At 47.8% G+C, this 17,969-nt stretch overlaps 1 protein-coding gene across 7 annotated transcripts in view; it reads left to right on the forward strand.

Moving 5' to 3' along the window:
- LOC116842978 (FERM, ARHGEF and pleckstrin domain-containing protein 1-like) overlaps positions 1-17,969 on the forward strand; it is a 38,902-nt gene that overhangs the window by 8,849 nt on the left and 12,084 nt on the right. For 3 of the 7 annotated variants that reach the window (XM_032812882.1, XM_032812884.1, XM_032812883.1), the window contains exon 11: positions 576-9,543. In XM_032812882.1, coding sequence (XP_032668773.1) covers positions 576-9,340 — 8,765 coding nt within the window. In that variant the 3' untranslated portion in view covers positions 9,341-9,543. Of the gene's footprint in view, positions 1-575; positions 9,544-15,786; positions 15,937-17,969 lie in introns of those variants that run through there. The other 4 variants (XM_032812887.1, XM_032812886.1, XR_004377809.1 and 1 more) reach the window with 3 other exon arrangements.

The raw sequence follows: 17,969 nt of genomic DNA on the forward strand, positions 1-17,969 counted from the left end.
TAAAGATTGCAACACGACAGATTTTGAATTATGTGGATCTGCGAATGTGATCGTACAGTTTGCTCATATCGAGGTGATCGTCCAAGTATTGTGTGTACGTTAAGGATTATTTGAAATCAAAACCTGTAATTTCCGCATCATTTCGATACACAACACTAAATATAGTATCGATTAGTTTTGATATTACGGGAGAAAACTCGGCGAGAAGGCCTATGCATACACGTTTATAATCTACCGGTATGAAATAAGCATACATTAACCTTGATTGATTTGCTAATAATAGTCGTTATTTAAATAACGTATAAAAACATCGTTAACACCTTTTAACGAAAGCGTAAACACGTATCTACGTAAAATAATCATGGAGCAATGTGATAACGCACGTTCATGACGTGACGCAGTATTTTTCCGAAGGTTCGCTTTGTCGCTCGCATTAATCAAATGTTCAATGAAATAATAACGTGTGTAATGTGTGCAAATGGCAGAAGCATAATCGCATGACGATTGCGTGCTAAGTTTCCGTACATGGTTAGCTAGGTGAAGTTGTATTTTATGCTACATGATGATTTTTTCAGCCCTGGCAACCCCAGCTCTGTCTCTGTCATGCGGCTCGATGACACTGGATTCTCCGACGACTGTGACGAGTGTCTCGATGGGCGGGACGATTCACCGTCGAGAAGACACAGCTACGTCATTTCGGACTCTCACCTCTATCGACGTCCATTCGCCAGCTACCCCCAGCCAGGTCCCAGCACCGCGGCAGATGCATGCTACCAGTCAACAACGGATTTCATCAACAGGTCGTATCAGCCCCTCTAACAGCAGTCCCCCTGAATTCCCACCACCACGACCTATGCCCAGACACCCCTGGCAACGGTCGGCTAGTTGTCGCGAGCTATATGCTTCTAGTTTCGAGGATTCCGGTAAAGCGCGACCGCGGGACGATAAGGTCACCGCGGAGCCTCTATTAGAGCCATTCCAATTGCCTTCTCAGGGCGAACTAGATAACCCCGTGACACGTTACGACGAGAGTAATCGTTCGTATAGCGCTGCTAGTTCGAAATTACCCTCCTTAGATCACGATTCTGTCCCCGAGCGAGTCTACAGCAGTTCCTACCCGGGAACGTCGTCGTTGTCTACCGAATCGGGTCATGAGGAATCGGGTCCCGCTGGAGATCTGTCTCACGACGATCTCTCGCACGATTCTTACGAGCTTTTAGAACGCGAGCATGAATTCGAGTATCCGGAGTCGTATTCTAGCCCGCACGACGAGCACGAACCAATATCCGATCAGAGTGACGAAGGGATCGAGCACGAGATGTTCCAAATGGATTCCGAGACCGATTCCTTCGTCAAGCACAGATCGTTGAAAGCTACCGAGAAACAACAATACAAGTCCGCGCTCACTGATCTTAAAAACTCTAGAACTAAGTCCATCGATCGGTACTCAGCCGTATCTAAGCCAGATGGTGATTACATTATCACCGAATCTAGGATACAACGGTCGAGCACACAGATAGAACGCAAGTTCGAGACACGACACGCCAATTCCGTGGAACAGCCGTCCAAGACCACTGTTTCACATCAGGATTCCGCCAGAAAAGATCCCGTTATCTTGCAGGTACAGAAACAAAAGGTTTCTGTCCTGAACGAATTAAAGAACCTAAAACCCAAATATAAGATTACTCACGTAGACTCGGAGGTTTTGCGAGACGAGGGTATCATGCGTCCCAAATCGCGAATAGACGACGACTTGAGCCCGGTCGACAGTAGTAGAACGACATTTGATCACAGTGCGAGAGGTAGGACGACCAGAGCGCGTAGTATCGCCAGTTTGGAGGATCACGCGCCGCGGTTGTACGTCGAGACAGGTAGCTTAGGCCGGGGACACAAGTCTAGGGATAGGAAATCGCGGGAGGTGGACGTTAAGATTGAGAAAGTCTTGTCGAAGATGCAAGAAAAGGAGCGTAGAAGCGTCGAGAGGGAGGAACGAAAGCGGGTTGAGAGGGATTACTCGAGTCGGCGAATGGACAAGAACGATTCTCGAGAACGTCGCTCGATGGATCGGCTGGATTCGCGCGAACGGAAGTCGGACGGGCACGGCCGTCGTAGTATAGACCGGGTCGACATGCGCGAGTTGCGTAGGAGCATCGAGCGGCTCGACGTGCGCGAGAGGAGTTACGAGCACCTGGACTCGAAGGAAAAGAGTGCCTTTTATTACAGTGATTTCTACGAAATGCGTGGCAAGAGTGTCGATCGTTTAGACTCTCAAGGATTACGCAGTAGTATGGAGTACCTAAGAAGTCCTAAGGAGAGAAACAATCATCGGCATTCGGATACGCGGGAGCGCAGAGAAAGGAGCATCGAGCGAATCGATTCTCGAGAGTCGAGGAAGAACAGAGCAGCCTCCATCGACTACGATCAGAGGCATACCTTGGAGCGTTTCGATTCGGGCAATAGGAGCCCGTTCGAGCGGTTGACTCCGAAGGAACAGCGGAGAATGAGCATAGAGAGGCTGGACTCCCAAAAGTCGACATTCGACTTTGATCCGCGTGCGATTGAACGTTTGAAATCGTTGGAGCGTTACGAGCAGAGAGATCGTAGTTACGAGAGGAAGGTCGAATCGAGAAGCACCGAGCGAAAGAGTCTGGAGAAGCTGGACTCGCGCGAGCGAAAGTACCTGGGACGTTTGGAGTCGCGGGAAGGCAGGAGTCTCGAATGTCTGGATTTGGACAATGCGGAGCGCAGAAAGAACATCGAGAGAATGGAGTACAAAGATCAAAAGAGAAGCAGGAGCAAGCCCGAGAGAGGCAAGTCAGAGGAGAAGCCGCGAGAACGCGACGATTGGAAGAGCCTGGAGAAGGCGCGAAAAGACGACGAGAGACGCGAACGCGAGCGACAGGCGAAATTGTCTATCGAGTCTCGCACGGAAACTGTCATCGGCGTGCCGCACGAGGTGGAGAATTTCAAACCCAAGGCCGTGTTCGCTGAGTACGAGCCGAAGGTGGTCGGCGGCATCGTGCTCGGCTTCGACGAGACTGCGTTGCCCGGCCACGTGCCGGTGGAACGCACCAAGAGCGATCCGAATCCCGCGCGGCAGAGATTAGGCTCCAACAGCAAGCGGCACATGCTGATGCATCAGAAGTCCATCGACCTAACTCCGGCCGATTCCGGCGACGAGGAGCCATTCTCGGATAGCGCGACAATTCAGAAGACTAATGTCGACATCCCGTATATACTGCACAAGAGACACGTGATGAACGGCACCGCATCCGACGAGAAATCCGAATCGGACAGTAGCAAGACCTCGAAGAACGTCAAGAGCATCGCCAAAGACTTGCCGAAGTTGCCATTGAAAATAGTAACCGACATTTCGTACTTCGATCTGACTAAGCTCTCTTCGATAGATAAGGCTAGCAATAAACCACCTCCGGATAAACCGAAGACCATCGCGGTTACCACCACCACGAGACCGAAATCTATATTGAGCCCGTCGGACAAGCCGAAGAGTATTTTAAGTCCAACGTCGAAACTTTCGCCCACTGATCCGAAGAGTATCGTTTGCAGTTTATCGCCCACTAACCGAAGCCCTTCGAAAGTAAACGCAAAGACGCAGGCTTCCGATAAACTGTCACAAAAGGGCGGCTCGTTAGATAGAAACAGAGCGGAGGTTATCATCGAAGATTACACGTGCAAAAAATCCTCAAGTCTGGATAAGAAGCCATCGAAATTATCGCCGGTGGAACCGAATGTCACCATTATCTCGACGCTGGAGAAACGCTCGCCTAAGAAGTCACCGACCGATCCTAATGTGACTATCGTCTCTATGATACAGAAAAAGAAATCGGCAGACGGTGCACCGAGAAGTCCTACTAACGTCGCGAAAGTAGTGGACATCAAACTGAAGGCCGCTCTGAACTTCGCCGATATCGTGGGTATGGAGATGAAGCAAAACCTGGAACGTCGGGCGAAAGTGGAGAAGGATAGTCTGAAGATGCCGGACGACAGTTTAGAAAAGCAAGACAGTATCGAGAAGATACCGTTGCCCGAAATACCTCCTGTTGAAATGCTGGAGGATCTGGAGAAAATTACACTCACTGCAGGTGACCAAGCAAGAAGCGTCGACCAGATGATTAAGGAGCCGATCTATTCGCCGAAACGAGCCGTTGACGACTTGTCCGCGTCCGACGATGATCGGAAGCAGAACAATGTGCAATCTGTGGTAGCTGAAGTTCATATCTCGGCTTCGATTAAGACGGAAATTACGGCGGAGAAGCCACCGATTCCGGAGAAACCGAAGACGCTGGAGAAACCGAGTATTCCTGAGAAGACGAAACGAATCTTGGAGAGGATAGAATCGAAATTCTCGGAGGTCAGTAAAAATTCCGCCACGAAAATCTCGAGACCTAAGATCATCGATACGGGATTCGATGATTTCGTGGACCCAGTCGCCGACTTGCCTTTGGACGAAGTGCCTGTGAAACCTGCTTTAGAATTGGATAGCCTTAAAGTTCCTGAATTCGTTCCCTTCATGTTGAGACCGCACGCGGAACCGTTAAGATCGAAGTCCCTGTCGCTGGCGGAAGAGAAGGCACCGATCGACACTCTGCTCTCACCAGAGATGGAGAACAAACATTTTGTGCAAGATGTTTCTCCTAAGAGGGTGAAGAAAGTGAAGTCCGAGCCGAAGAAAGACTTTAAGAAGCAATCAAAATCGTTGGAGGGCGATAAACCGCCGCTGAAGAAAGCCGCGTCGAAGGAATCGCGTGCCACGGCGGTGAATACAAAAATCGATAAGTCCAAGTTGAAACTCGGCGAAATGCCGCAAGAAATTATAATAATTGACTCGACCGACGTGGCGCCTGAGATCAGCATTGTTCAGAAAGGTAGATCAAAATCCGTAACCAGATTGTCCGACAAGCCATTCTCCACGTCGAAGGATGAGAAGGATGACACGAAAACACGTGCGAAATCCGCCTCCGTCGATGACGATTTGATTAAAGGCGCTGTGAAGTCCGAGAAATCCAGACCGAAGTCACTGGGAATATCGAAGAGCTTGGGAAGCACGGAGAAGAAAGACTCTGTCGAAAAAATCTCTCCAAAGAGAACCATCGCCTCTAAAGCTGCCGCCAAGCTGGATTCAAAAGTTGAAAGTAAACCTCCCGTGGCGAAAGATGCGGTATCGAAGCAGGATTCGAAAGTGGCACGCGGTAAAACGGCGGCGAAACCGGAACCGAGCACCGAGGAAGCCGTTGTCGAGTCGAAGCAAGTTCGACAGGAAAAAGACTCTAAGCCGTGTGTTAAGCCTGACGTGGTGATCGATCAGCTGGCGAATGTTAAACAGGTCGTAGCGGTTGATGGATCTAGGGAATCCGTCAGTAAGGAGTCAGTGAAGGTGGCAGAAAAAGAGTCGACCAAGGAGCCAAGTAGAGAACCGAGCAAAGAGCCGACAAAGGACAGCGTGAAGAAGACTGCGCTCGCTCAAGATCTAACCCAGCCTCCGTTGGTGTTACGCAAACCAGGACAGACACCGATACTGTTCGCTCGCGCGCGTCTCGGCCTTTCGGAAGGCAGCGGCATTGGCGTACTTCAACGTCAAGGTGCCACACAGTCACCCACCTCTCAACGACGCGCCAAGTCTTTGGACGCCGCGGTGATCTCCGTGCACAGACTTCCGCCAGCGAACGCGTTCTCCAGTAAAGACGACACGGTGGACATGTCGGAGAACATGGAGGATAAGGAGAACGCCGGTGAGAATGAAGCCGCGCAAAGTGCGAGCGCGTCGAAGGTGCAATCGATGCAGATAGAGGCTTCCCCGAATCACAAGTCCGATAGCACCGATCACACGACTGTTCCGGAGATCTGCACCGATTCTCTGTCCGTCACCGAGACCTCAGCGCAGTATCTAGAATCACCGTTGACGGAGTGCAACGAAATCGTGGCCAGCGTCGATCTGATACCTTACGAGCAGGAAAGAATACCATTTATGGGTTATAAAGACGGAAACGAGGCGCAAACGTTGAAGATCGCGGAGGATGTCAAGGTGGACGAGGCGACGAGATTCATCGATCAGAGTTCCGTCGAGTCCAGCGCGGAACAAGAAGCTTGTCAGGAGAAAGTTGGCGTTTCGAAAGATATTCAGCCAGAGAAAGACAAGTCGGCAGTTTTGATAATCTCCGTGAAGAATATCAATGTGGAAACGGTTGTTAGCAAGCAAAAACAAACCGAACTACCGACTGCTATCGAAAGTCACGTCGAGGAAACAGATACTGCGAAAATCGACGAAACGACGAAAGCACCATCTCGCTCGGAAATACAATTTACTCTTGTCAAAGCCGAGGACTCGAAAAGCTCGTCCGAGAGGGATGACGTTCCCGACGTGACTATAAGTGCAGTCAGAGAAGACGAAGAATCCTTCCCTAGACGCTACGATCAGGACGATCCTCCAGATATGGTCAGGTCGCCGATACAGATATCTATCGAAGAGTGCTCGGACGATGAGGTGAATCCGGAAGAAGAAGAGGAAGAACTAGAACGAGAACAAGAGATTGACGAGCGCGAAGAGGAGGAGAACAAACGACTCGACTCCCTCGATACGAGCGAAGACACACTCGACGCACTCGACACGCAGGTGCAGATGCGAGGTGTCGACAGCGAGCTGAGTTCACCTGATTATGGTGTCGATAAGATGGACGAAAAGACATTGGTTGAAGTCGAGTTAACGCCCGAATATCTAGAAATGCGAAAGGAAGACGAAGAGACTGCGGAAGATCTGCCTGAAGACGAACCGGCCAAGGAAGCTGCAGAGATTGCAGACACTAATCGTTTGTCCATCGACAGGAAGCTCAGATTGAGCACCGAACGTTCGAGGAGCGAGGAGACCAACACTTGGACACCAGACAGAGAAGATCCAGACTCCAGTTCGTGTTCCATCGCGCGGCCGTTGGGAATCGGGCAGATACAACCGATAATAGATCGTCGAGAAATTGCCATGATCGAAGGCGCTCGTAACAGCGGCTCCCTGGAGGAGGACATTAGCAACGGGTCGCAGCCTCCGCTGAAACAGGAGATGAGTTCCACGTGGAAGTCGTTCCCGCTCGAGAGCTCCGGTAGCTCCAGTTTGGAGGAAGGCTGGGCGCCTCAGGACGAGAATAACGCGCAACAATCGCAAAGTGAAGACAGCAACGGCCAAAACGAGGACAGTTTTCAAGAGGACCTAGCAGACTTTCCCGGCTCTTTCATCTACCCCATTGGACCCGAGATATTGGCCAACTACGGCGCTTTCTCGCTCTCGCGCACTTTATCTAGAATATCCGAGCGATCAACCACGTCAGAGCAAGACAAGAGCGATTTGGAAGATTCCTTCAAGCCCAGTTCGAGGTCGCCAAGCCTTGACGACGAGTCTCTAATATCGAGCGATCACCAGCCGTCCTTGTCGTCGGATCCTCCGTCCGGAACGGCGTTACCATCCGTTTCCGACGACCGCAGAACTTCCTCCGAGTTACCGGACATCCCTATAGACGTGATTGGCGCTCAAGAGGACGACTCCAGGTCGCCGCGAGCGAACAGGCGTTCACGGTTGCAGCTGCAAAGCTCTGAAGACTGGCCATCGCCACCGAGTTCTCCTGTCTTCGACACACCGGTGATGAGTCACGTAGAGACGTTTTACATGGAGATCAAGCCGGAAGAGGCAGTTAAAGTCACCGTGACGGACAGCACTGAGACACCCGTTCAGGCGGAGCAAGACAGCGACTCCAGCGATGAGAATAGAACCCTGCACGACGATCTTCACTCGACTCTCTTGGAGGACGGACAAAGTTCAACTTCCGCGACGGTCGACGGTACGGTTAAGATAGCGGTAAAACCGAAATCGAATTCGTATATAACCGGCTCGTCACACAGCGAAGATACGTCAATGGGCCTATCGATGTCCGAGTGGTCTAGCTCGAACAACACTGTGCGCCAATTTTGCCAATACTCCGGCACGAAATCTGATGACAACTCATTGGCGGAACTCGGCGCCTCGATCTCCGACTGGTCGGGCAGCACGACGGTGATACCGCAACAGTACTATTCGACGATGGCCGCGGACAAGAGTCAAAGCGACACCACGACGTCCGATAGGAGCGCGACGAGTATGCGACCCAACTCCAAATGTCAGACCGCTGACAGTTCCTCCCTTCCGTCACCACCGTCCCCGTCCTCGTTCCCACTGCCCCTCTCACCACCGCTGCCTTCTCCTCCCGCGACGGCCACGTCTGCGTTTCAATTTGAACACGAAGTCGTCGGTCCCGCGGTCGAAACGCAGCACGAGGCTTCGCAAGACGACGATACACTCGAGGACGACGATTCCACGCGGCAAAGTCGCACGCATGGCGACGAGTTTGACGAAGCGCGACGGTTCATCGAGAGCCAGTTCGATGAACACCGTCGGCTGCGTCGCTACGATGACGAGCAGCAGGTTGCTTACCCGGAATACACCGACATCTCGCCACCTCGCATTACTCTGCGGAATGAATACGACGAGGCGATTGACGATGACTTCCAAATGGTCCCAGACGAGGAGACAATTTGCGTGGACGACACGGCACTACCGATACCCGAGGAGGACGAAGAGGATCAATTGTACGATAACGTGCCCGCTATGAAGTATTCCAGTAGCGACAAAGTGCGAATGGAGGTGGGCCGCGGCGATAGCTCGGAGGACATGCATGAGAAATACGCGGATCTCACGTTACAGTCGAGAATGGCGGAGGATGATTGGTCCTCCGAGGAGCGGAAGGACGTGCCGGAGACGACGAAACCGATAAGGATCATGAGTAAGTTCGATCGCGGTTTCTCCGAACCAAGTCCTCACGAGTCGGGCAGGTACCAAGGCACGAGATCGACCGAGCGACCCGTGATGGTACCTATCAGAGCGAAGTCGACCCCGTACTACTCCACGACGAGCTTGAGTGGCGAGTCGACCACGTCCAGTCCGCCTATGCAGATCAGAACACAAATCAGAACGAAGACGATGCCGTATTCATCGAGTCGCAGTCCACAGAGCGAGGGTGACACCTCCTCGAGCATGGACAGTCCGGCGCACACACCTGACCGAGGTCAAAGGGCCTTTCGCCGGAAACGGCAGCAGAACGTCAAGAGACGACACCGCGTGGCTGTCGATCTTGAGATCAAGGACGGCCACATAGTCTCTAGCACGGATTCTAGCTTCGACGTGACGACTATACCGCCGCCTCTATTGACGGAGGGTCAGAGTCTTGACGTGGACGACGACGAGGATGACGACGAGATGTCCGAGACGAAAGACGAGAGGGAACGACGTCGCCAACAGCGTTGACACGATGTCGGCGAGCGACGCTAAAAACAGACGCTCGAGAGGAAGTGAGCTCGAGAGCTGATAGAAGAAGAATAGAATTCGTAGGGAGAGTTTCCAGTCGCGTGGAATTGAACGCACACTTAGAATTGATAGACTCATGCCGTTCTTCGTCGAACAAACAAACAAGCAAACAAGCAAGCAAACGAACGCGCGCGCGATTGGTCGCGCGTGTTGGCACTCTCGACTTATATTATCCACTGCACGGAACAAAGGTCACCAAAAAGGGGTTCGCGAATGGACCGACGACTCGGCCTGGCCTTTGTAAGTAAGCGTGCAAGTGATCTCATTCCGACGACGACGAGGACGATCTCTCAGTGCGGTCGCACGGTAATCATGATCGAGAGTTTATACGGGTATGTTCGACGGAAGGAACATCAACGATGAGTAAGAGGAAACGAAAGAGAATGAACGAAAAGAAGAATTCACATCTTGGCAGAAAAGTAGATTGGTAGAAGTCAATCAGAACTCGCTCTGGTATTAGTTGATAGTTTTTGCTTTTCTATCAGCACAAGTTCTGATTGATTTCTGTTTATTTCCTGCCTTTCTACCAAAGTATGAATTTTTCCTAAGAGAGAATTCACGCCTTGGGAAAAAGGCAGAAAGGCAGAAATCAATCAGAACTCGCGCTGATGGTTCAGTGATAGTCGACAGTTTCTGCTTCTCTACCAGCGCGAGTTCTGATTTTACCAGCCTTTTTGTTTTCTGCCAAAATGTGAATCCTCCCTAAGACGACGGACGACGACTCGTCTCTGTTCCAGGCTGACTTCAGTCCAAGCGAATGATCAAAATCTGTGCGAGAGAATCTAGCATAATATCGTTAGGAATACGGATACGTTTGTTACACGTTTTAGAGACCCGGTTTACTTTGATATTATTGTCACGATAGATTACTCCCTTCGGCTACCCCGTAGACGAGTGATACTTAGCGAGTAATACTCATGCATAACAGTCGGAAGCGAATATCCTACTATCACGAACGAGACGCGCGCGATGACTCGTTGACGAGAACGACGGCCGTTTACGCGCTATATCCTAGTAATTAAAATAACGTATGACATTATAAGATAGAAATCGAAGGAGCGACGTAGGATTTTGGAAGATAATCGTAACTTTAAGACGAGCGTGTGATAAAAGCGCGCGCGAATCATTTTTAACCCTTTAATCGGTCGAAGATCGTTGCGCTTTCGCGCGAGATTACGCCCGACGCCGTCAGGAGAAATCGCGCGAATACCTGAACGAGTAAACGCGACGCCTTTCTTTCTCCTTTGATTTCTTTTGTCGAAGGTCAACGTAACTTCGTTGAAATCACATTCAGCACCCCGCCGGAACACGCGTATTCGCGTGGCCGTAACGCTGAACACAACGTTAAAGGGTTAAATGAATAAATCTCGGCGTTGCGAAAGTGACACTATTCGGTCGTGCGACTTGAATTCACCAGGACAATCAATCGCGAGAGGCGTCTGCCGGAGAGGATCCCGAGTCGGAGGCAAGAAACGAAACGCGGAATAAACACGATCGTCGGCACAATTGGCTGGCAGTTTCGAACAATGAGTCCCCGAAACAACTACGATCTATGATTTCGCCGTGGTTCGATTCGCGTATGCGTATCACAGAGGGGAGGGGAACGGAGAAAAGTTGCTCAACGTAGATACGTAAATGTGGTTCGCGCTTTTTCGTTGAAGTTCGTACGTGGTCGTACCTCATGTTAAGGATCAGCCGCGCATCCCGTAGAAGCCGGTTCACGAAAAAGGAAATTAACTAATTAATTAATTAATAAACTAATAAGTACATTCGGTGCGCATTCGGTGAGTGTGCGTCGGACTCCACATGAAATTCATTCTCGACGGGTGAACAGAGAGAGGAGAGAGAGAAAGAGAGACAGCACCCGGTACTCGTTCATAGACGTCGGCTATGGACCAACCAATAGCCACTAAGATCTCCGTTAATGTGGGGACCTAAGCCTCGTCCGTATTAATCCGCGAACTTATTTACCTAGCAACACAAGTAGTCCGAGGTACACGCAACTCAGACTCCCGGGAGACCCGGGCGCTAATCTAAGTTAAGACGTGACAGCCGTTAGCGCGAAACTTTATTATCCATTATTGATCTCGAGAGCAAGAGCAAAGATCGAAGCGAGAGAGGGAGATAGAAGGAGAAAAATACCTCTCTCGGCCGTACTTTTCGCGAATTCAGCAAATTCGCGCTGTTCGACGCTACTACGACGTAACGTGTGCATACATTTTCGCCGCGCTCACACGATTATTCGTTTCCTCGGGCTGGCTGTTTATTGCAGAGAGATTAGGGGAAGTAGGGCGCTTCGTTGCGCGCTTCTCGAGTCATTGCGGGAATGCCCGAGGAATATATCTTCGCGATAGGACACGTGCGCAGCAGGTACGCCGTGTGGGAAAGCATGTAACTAGGAATTACGAGTCCGATTCGAGCGAGGCAATAGAAAGTCCCATTGGTTTTTCCGGCTTGTAACTGTGCCTAGTTTTTATACCACGTTCGTCGCATGCACTACTTTTAGTGAAGGCGTGAATCTCGACGTGAATTGTGATGTGTACTGCGTGCACGCGTCGCGCATATGTACGCGCGCACGTGCGTGTGCGTGCGTGTGTCTCGGCGTCTTTTAGATAGATAAAAATATAGCCGTAGGGGGAGGGAGGGTGGAGTTATTGGTGATTAGGGAGGTCTGAAAACAAGTGTGAATGACACACACACATATACTTGGTACCGGCTGTTACGAGCACGTCGTGTGCTCCGCGTGGCGACTTACAGTTAAACATTTTCGCAACCGCGCGCGTGTGCTCCCGCTCGGAAACGCGGCTTCGTTTTTCGTCGATCGAACAATTCTCGAACTTACAATCGCGAGTCATTCCGAAAACGACTCGTTGTTGAGGTAAACATCGTTGATATAATGATCGAGAAACGAAGTAAGACTTTATCAAGCGTTCCCGAATTTCTTCTCTTTTCGAATACCTCTTTGAATTTTTTTTTTAATAATTGGGAATTCTTTCGCAATTAACTACGATTCACTGTTACTGCCCATCTCCGTGTTACGCGGTATGCGTCGTAATCTGTTGTGAAAATTGCTTTCTGCAAATGTCTTCGTAGTGAAAATAATTAATTGCAGCAATAATCCGTCAATAATATATCAATAATATCGAGGAGAATGACAGCAACTCCGAAAGGAGATCGTTACGCATTATCAGCGTATCGAAGGGATTTTGCAATATATCGTTGCCATCGCAGCGTATGCAATTGCGTTAATTGCCGCGCGATTATCATATGCTGCATGGCGAGCAACGTAATATTAAAATTTAAGCGGTGAAGGAACGACCGCGCTGAGTGCCGATAAAAACGATGGTATGCCGTTACTTCGTTCAATGAGTTAACGATCATTGAATTTGTCTGAAATTTTCACGTAGGCGATAGGTTTTTGCGAGAAGGAGGGAAAATTTCAGAAGAACTTTCGCCAACTCGAGATTCTTTTCTGACGTTACGTCGCAACGAAACGTACACAACGTCTGGTTTGCGGACAGTGCTTATTTTATTTGACGGAGATACAAGCATTTCTCTGAATTTAGAGTCGGAAGTATATAAACGCGCGAGCATGAACATTACGACGTTGGAACAGCCGCGTTGAAACATTTTCCGAATTCCCATTAGGATTTACTTTGCGGCTTAGGGTAGGGTTCGAGTCAGATCAGTTTATATTAGGGTTACGTCGATATATATGTTAGGGCTGCGCTATCGGAGATCGGATTTTCCGGTATATGTCTAGTATATGTTGTAGTCCAAGTTAGGTATGATAATCATCCTGGGATTGCCCGAAGAGAGACCACCGGAATGGCTATTACTGAATTCTTGGCCAGGCTACGGTCTTAACGATTGCGAAACAATTGCTACTCCTAACTTGTGGTGCAACATACACGAAAACGAGAGAGTAAATGTGATAAGCGGCCAACTATTGAGATACAGGCCAACTATTGAGATACAATGTCCGGAAACGTATCTAATGCTGGATATTTTTAGTGTTTTGGTCTTTAAATACGTGTTAAATACGTGTATTTAAACTTTTATACATACGTACACACGTATTGAATATATATACATGTATTTTATCTTGAAAGTTTAAATATTCATATCTAAAGGCCAAAACAAATATTCAGAATTGAATACGTGTGGCGGGAATTGTGTACTTTCACTTGGTCGTGCAAGACTTTTTTCAATCCCGAAGAGAGACGGCTCTTCGCGTTTTTGGCCTTTTTTACGAATACATCTCTATCGGTAAATGTCTAAAAAGCTTTCCGCGATATGCGCTCTCAGCTTGTTATCCGAAGTTCGCGGATTTTCGTGTTTTGCATCGCGGTCATTCCGAACTCGCGGCTTCACGCGAATTATTGATCAGAATGCAGGATTGCGCGGTAAACGACAAATGGATCGTAAACGGTTCGTCTCTCTCTCTGAATACTCGGTACAGAGGTCATACTAGTCTAGTTACATTAATGTCTAGAGGCACGGCCTTGGCGATTAGTCGAATAAAAACCCTTTGATGCGTTAGTATCATTGTGTCTCCATTTGTGTATGAATATCCGTGCGCCAGCGAACTCGATCGAGGACGCTCGAGCGAACAGAACGACGCGAGCATCACAAATCGTCATTTAGCACGTACAAGAATAAAAGAAGAAGAAAAAATAAATATTTTTGATGGTTCAACATCTCTGCACTCAGCACACATGACATATGAAGTTCTATGCAGGATCGTCTCGATCTCTTCAAAGCATATCGGACGATTAACCCAATTACACGATCCATTAGCTGTGCATTACATTAGTACCTATATATTATATCGCCTATGTGTATGATGCACTTTCAGTAATTAGGAACACTCTTTCGGCATACACATCGCTCGCGATCTTTCCTTTGACGGCCTGAGGTTTCATGCTCGCAGTCCATTTATTCGAATTCGCTGTAACGCTCGATATTGGTACGCTCCCTCGCCCGTCTCTTCTTGGTTTCTTGCATTTGTGCATCGTCAGTCTCTCTCTCTTGCCCCTGTCATCATCGTGATATCGCACACACTTTCATGTGCACTTCACTCCAGCACGCGTCTTTCTCACGCACTTACTGTATACCTCCCGATCCCTCATCACATCTGTGTTTGTGCGCAAGTACGTGTTACTGACCTGTACTTCAGTCTGTTTTCTGTGTAACATCATCACCGCCGTTTTCCCGTCTCTCATAGTCGCGGATCGCACCGGGCACAATGCGCGTGCAGCGGTGCATCGATCCGCACGCGCGACGTTCACACCTTCGTGATTGACGCGCTTCAAGTCCTCGCGCCGTCGTTAGAATTCAGAGCGATGCGCAAGGAGATAGCCGTTGTTACGCGTCGCACCTTCGCACATCGTGAATTCCTGGGCGTATTAATTCTAGTACGCATAGCACAGTATCCTTCGGTACGCGTATTCGGGAATCTGTCATACATGGAACAGAAGGTTAACCACGCGGAACAGAGATCACGCACACCCAAAAAATATAATGTTATCAATAGGAAATCCTCTTTATACATGAGGATTCTTTCAAAACCAAAAGGAAAATATCTTAAGCACCCACACATTTGTCAAACATCTATACACTTGCACGCCATCTAATCAAGTTCTGCTATATTTAGTTATTATTTTGTCGTTAATTTTACGGCTATTTATTGATTAAATCAAGATGGTCGATATAAATATCTTAAAAAATTTTGTTTTTTATCTACAAGTTTTATTCTTAATAAATCTCGTCCTTAAAAGGACAATCTACTTTAAGAAAACATGTTCTTTTTTATTTTAAAGAAAGAAAATTAGAATAATATCTAGTATATTAGAAAAGTTTGCTTCATTAGAATAGGAATACCTTTTATCTTTCGGTAAAAGTTTCCATTCAGAATATGAGATTACGAGATGTCAGAATATTTTTCTTTTGGTTTTAAAAAGAATCCTCTTGAAGCTATAGAGGATTTCTGCTAAGAATAAGATTATTTTTTGGGGTACAAGAAAGGGCCAAAGGCACGAGCGCGTTGTGTCGTCGTAACGACGCACACGGTGATAATTTGTTAACGAGTGAAATCGTAGGAGTTGCTTCCTCTCGAGTAAACGTAAACGAATTTTCCCCAGTCTGTTTTCCTCGTCTCTCATGAGATTCTTCTTGCGAGTGTTTTGGAACGCGATAGATTCTCGTACGCGATCTCGGCAAAGAGAATCACTGAAATCTGTGGTTCTTCTCACATTGGCTGATAAGAGTGTTGTAGGTCCCCTAAATCACATTGAGCGAGCGGAGTGACAGGCCTTTCGCACGACAGAGGACCGCGTACATGCACATATATATGCCCGGTGTACTTTACATATGCTTTTCGACAGGTGGTGATTACAACCGCTGGACCTACACGAACGGATACGTGAACTCGCCGGCCTGGCACATGGCTTACCGTGTGAACCAGGTGCGTAACGTAATGGTTCACGCAACACCACGCACCCTGACCAATCGATTCTTACCGCTGTACCCACGTTGAGCGGGATGCCATATACCGCAAACACTGATCAGGCTAAGAAAGTACCACGCTACACGCCAATGAAGCTCGCGCGAAGTAAACGCGCGACGAGGGGATCGTAAACGAGTTGCTGAAAAAGAGACGAAATCCCTAAGCGTACCAGCCTCTGATCTCCGTTCTTTATCACCTTCTTCGATCTTCGCCGAATATTGCGTTTGCGATCGTTTGATTCATTTCACGTCTTGTTTCTTTGCGGAATTATGCGACCCTCGGGGGGGAGGTAGGAAGCCACGAACATTGTACACAGTGTTACAATGAAACCTTTGTAAGAATTCTGTTATTTAGAAGAAATCTCCCATTTTGCAATTATCTTCGAATGAATGGGATCTGAGTCTCGGCGCTCGAGGCTCGAGTCTCGTATCTCGGCGCTCGAGGCTCGAGGCGAACTGCCTGCTGCAAAGTCTGCTTTGAGCACGTGGATGGCATCAAACAGAAACGAAGAACGTGCTGTTGTTGAAAGAAGACTAGATCCTATTGATTCAGTGAAATCTGCAATTATTATTGATGCAAACGAACGAGTGTCATATCATGGCCAAATCGCGTTTTCTCGCCCGAGAAAACGTAGGTTTGGCAGCTAGAGCTCTGAATCGCTCGAAACTTATGAATCGCCAAAAATTGTGAACTGAATATCTAGTCGCTAAAATAACATAACGATAGAATACGCCATGAAAAGATTTCGCAGATTTATTTCGATGTCAGTGTTTAGCAACACGGGGTGATAACTGTGCAATGTTAATATCATCAACATATCGAGCGTGTGTTCCACGCACACCTCTCCTCGTGCTCGTAAAAGTGGCTCAAATAAGCTGCTGAAATTTCGCCTTTTTTCTATGTTACACTTTACGAATTTTCGCGAACAGGCGCATTCGCACACGCGAATGCTGTGACCTCTCGCAATTTCGTTCTCTTTTTTTTGTTGGACCATTTTCGTTATTCAGTTTCTCTCTTTCTCTGTTAGCATGTTTTTTTTCATGTATGCACAAAATGTCCATGATGTTCACGTTCTCAGTACACTAGCACCGCACTTTTAGATTGCTGCAATTAGATTTTCTAGAAGCGTTAACGTTACTTAATACATCGGGAAATTCCGTGGTTTCCAACAGTTTTCAAATCAAATATGCATATAACTCATATATATATATATATATATATATATATATATATATATATAAATACCGATTGTATATATACGCGATCAGAAGAGAAGGAACTGTTAATGATATTATGAGAATATGCCTCGTAAGTCAAGCTAATCAAAAAAGGCGATGTGTGAGACGTTGCGCGTTAAGTGTCAATTTAATATGCCTGCGGAATTACATTCCGCGATTCTTCTTTCTGTTTACAGCAGTTTGTTCGATTCCAATTTGACGAACTTCTGTATCGATGTGTAGTATTATATTGTTGAGAATTAACGTGAAAATTTGCTTTATTGAAGCGCAAATTCTATATCAAATCGAGCGAAATTACACAAATGATTCGTTGTCAAAATTGCTTGATATCAGTGCAGTATGATAATTAAATGCAATCGTGCCAGAGTTGTCGGTGTGGAACTTTCTGCAGTCATCAGGCAAGCAGTACAGCTTTCTCGATTGGGTGCGAAGCAGAATCTAAAACAGGACGAAGTTTCTTGGATGTACATCCGAACTTGTGTCCAAAGAACTTATGTGCTCTCATTTTCCAGAATTACTTAGCTCTTGTAGTCTCAAGCAATCTCCCATTAACCTCGAGTACGTTACCCCCTCGTCACGTTCTTACGTTAGTCATATTAGTCTGTGCTATACTTATAGTCTATTGTTCAATCTCTCCTGCCTCCCCTGCCCAGAGCGTGCGTAGAGATGTGAATTTTGCTCACAAGCGTGATGCCACGAAGTTACATTAATCGAACGATCGCGAAATGATCGGTACATTTGTGTTGTCATGGTACGCTATATATATAGATATATATATATATATATATATATATATATATATATATATATATATATATATATA

Source organism: Odontomachus brunneus, unplaced genomic scaffold, assembly GCF_010583005.1.
Source record: "Odontomachus brunneus isolate Ranch 3 - 2012 unplaced genomic scaffold, Obru_v1 Obru_scaffold_029, whole genome shotgun sequence".
Lineage (NCBI taxonomy): Eukaryota > Metazoa > Arthropoda > Insecta > Hymenoptera > Formicidae > Odontomachus > Odontomachus brunneus.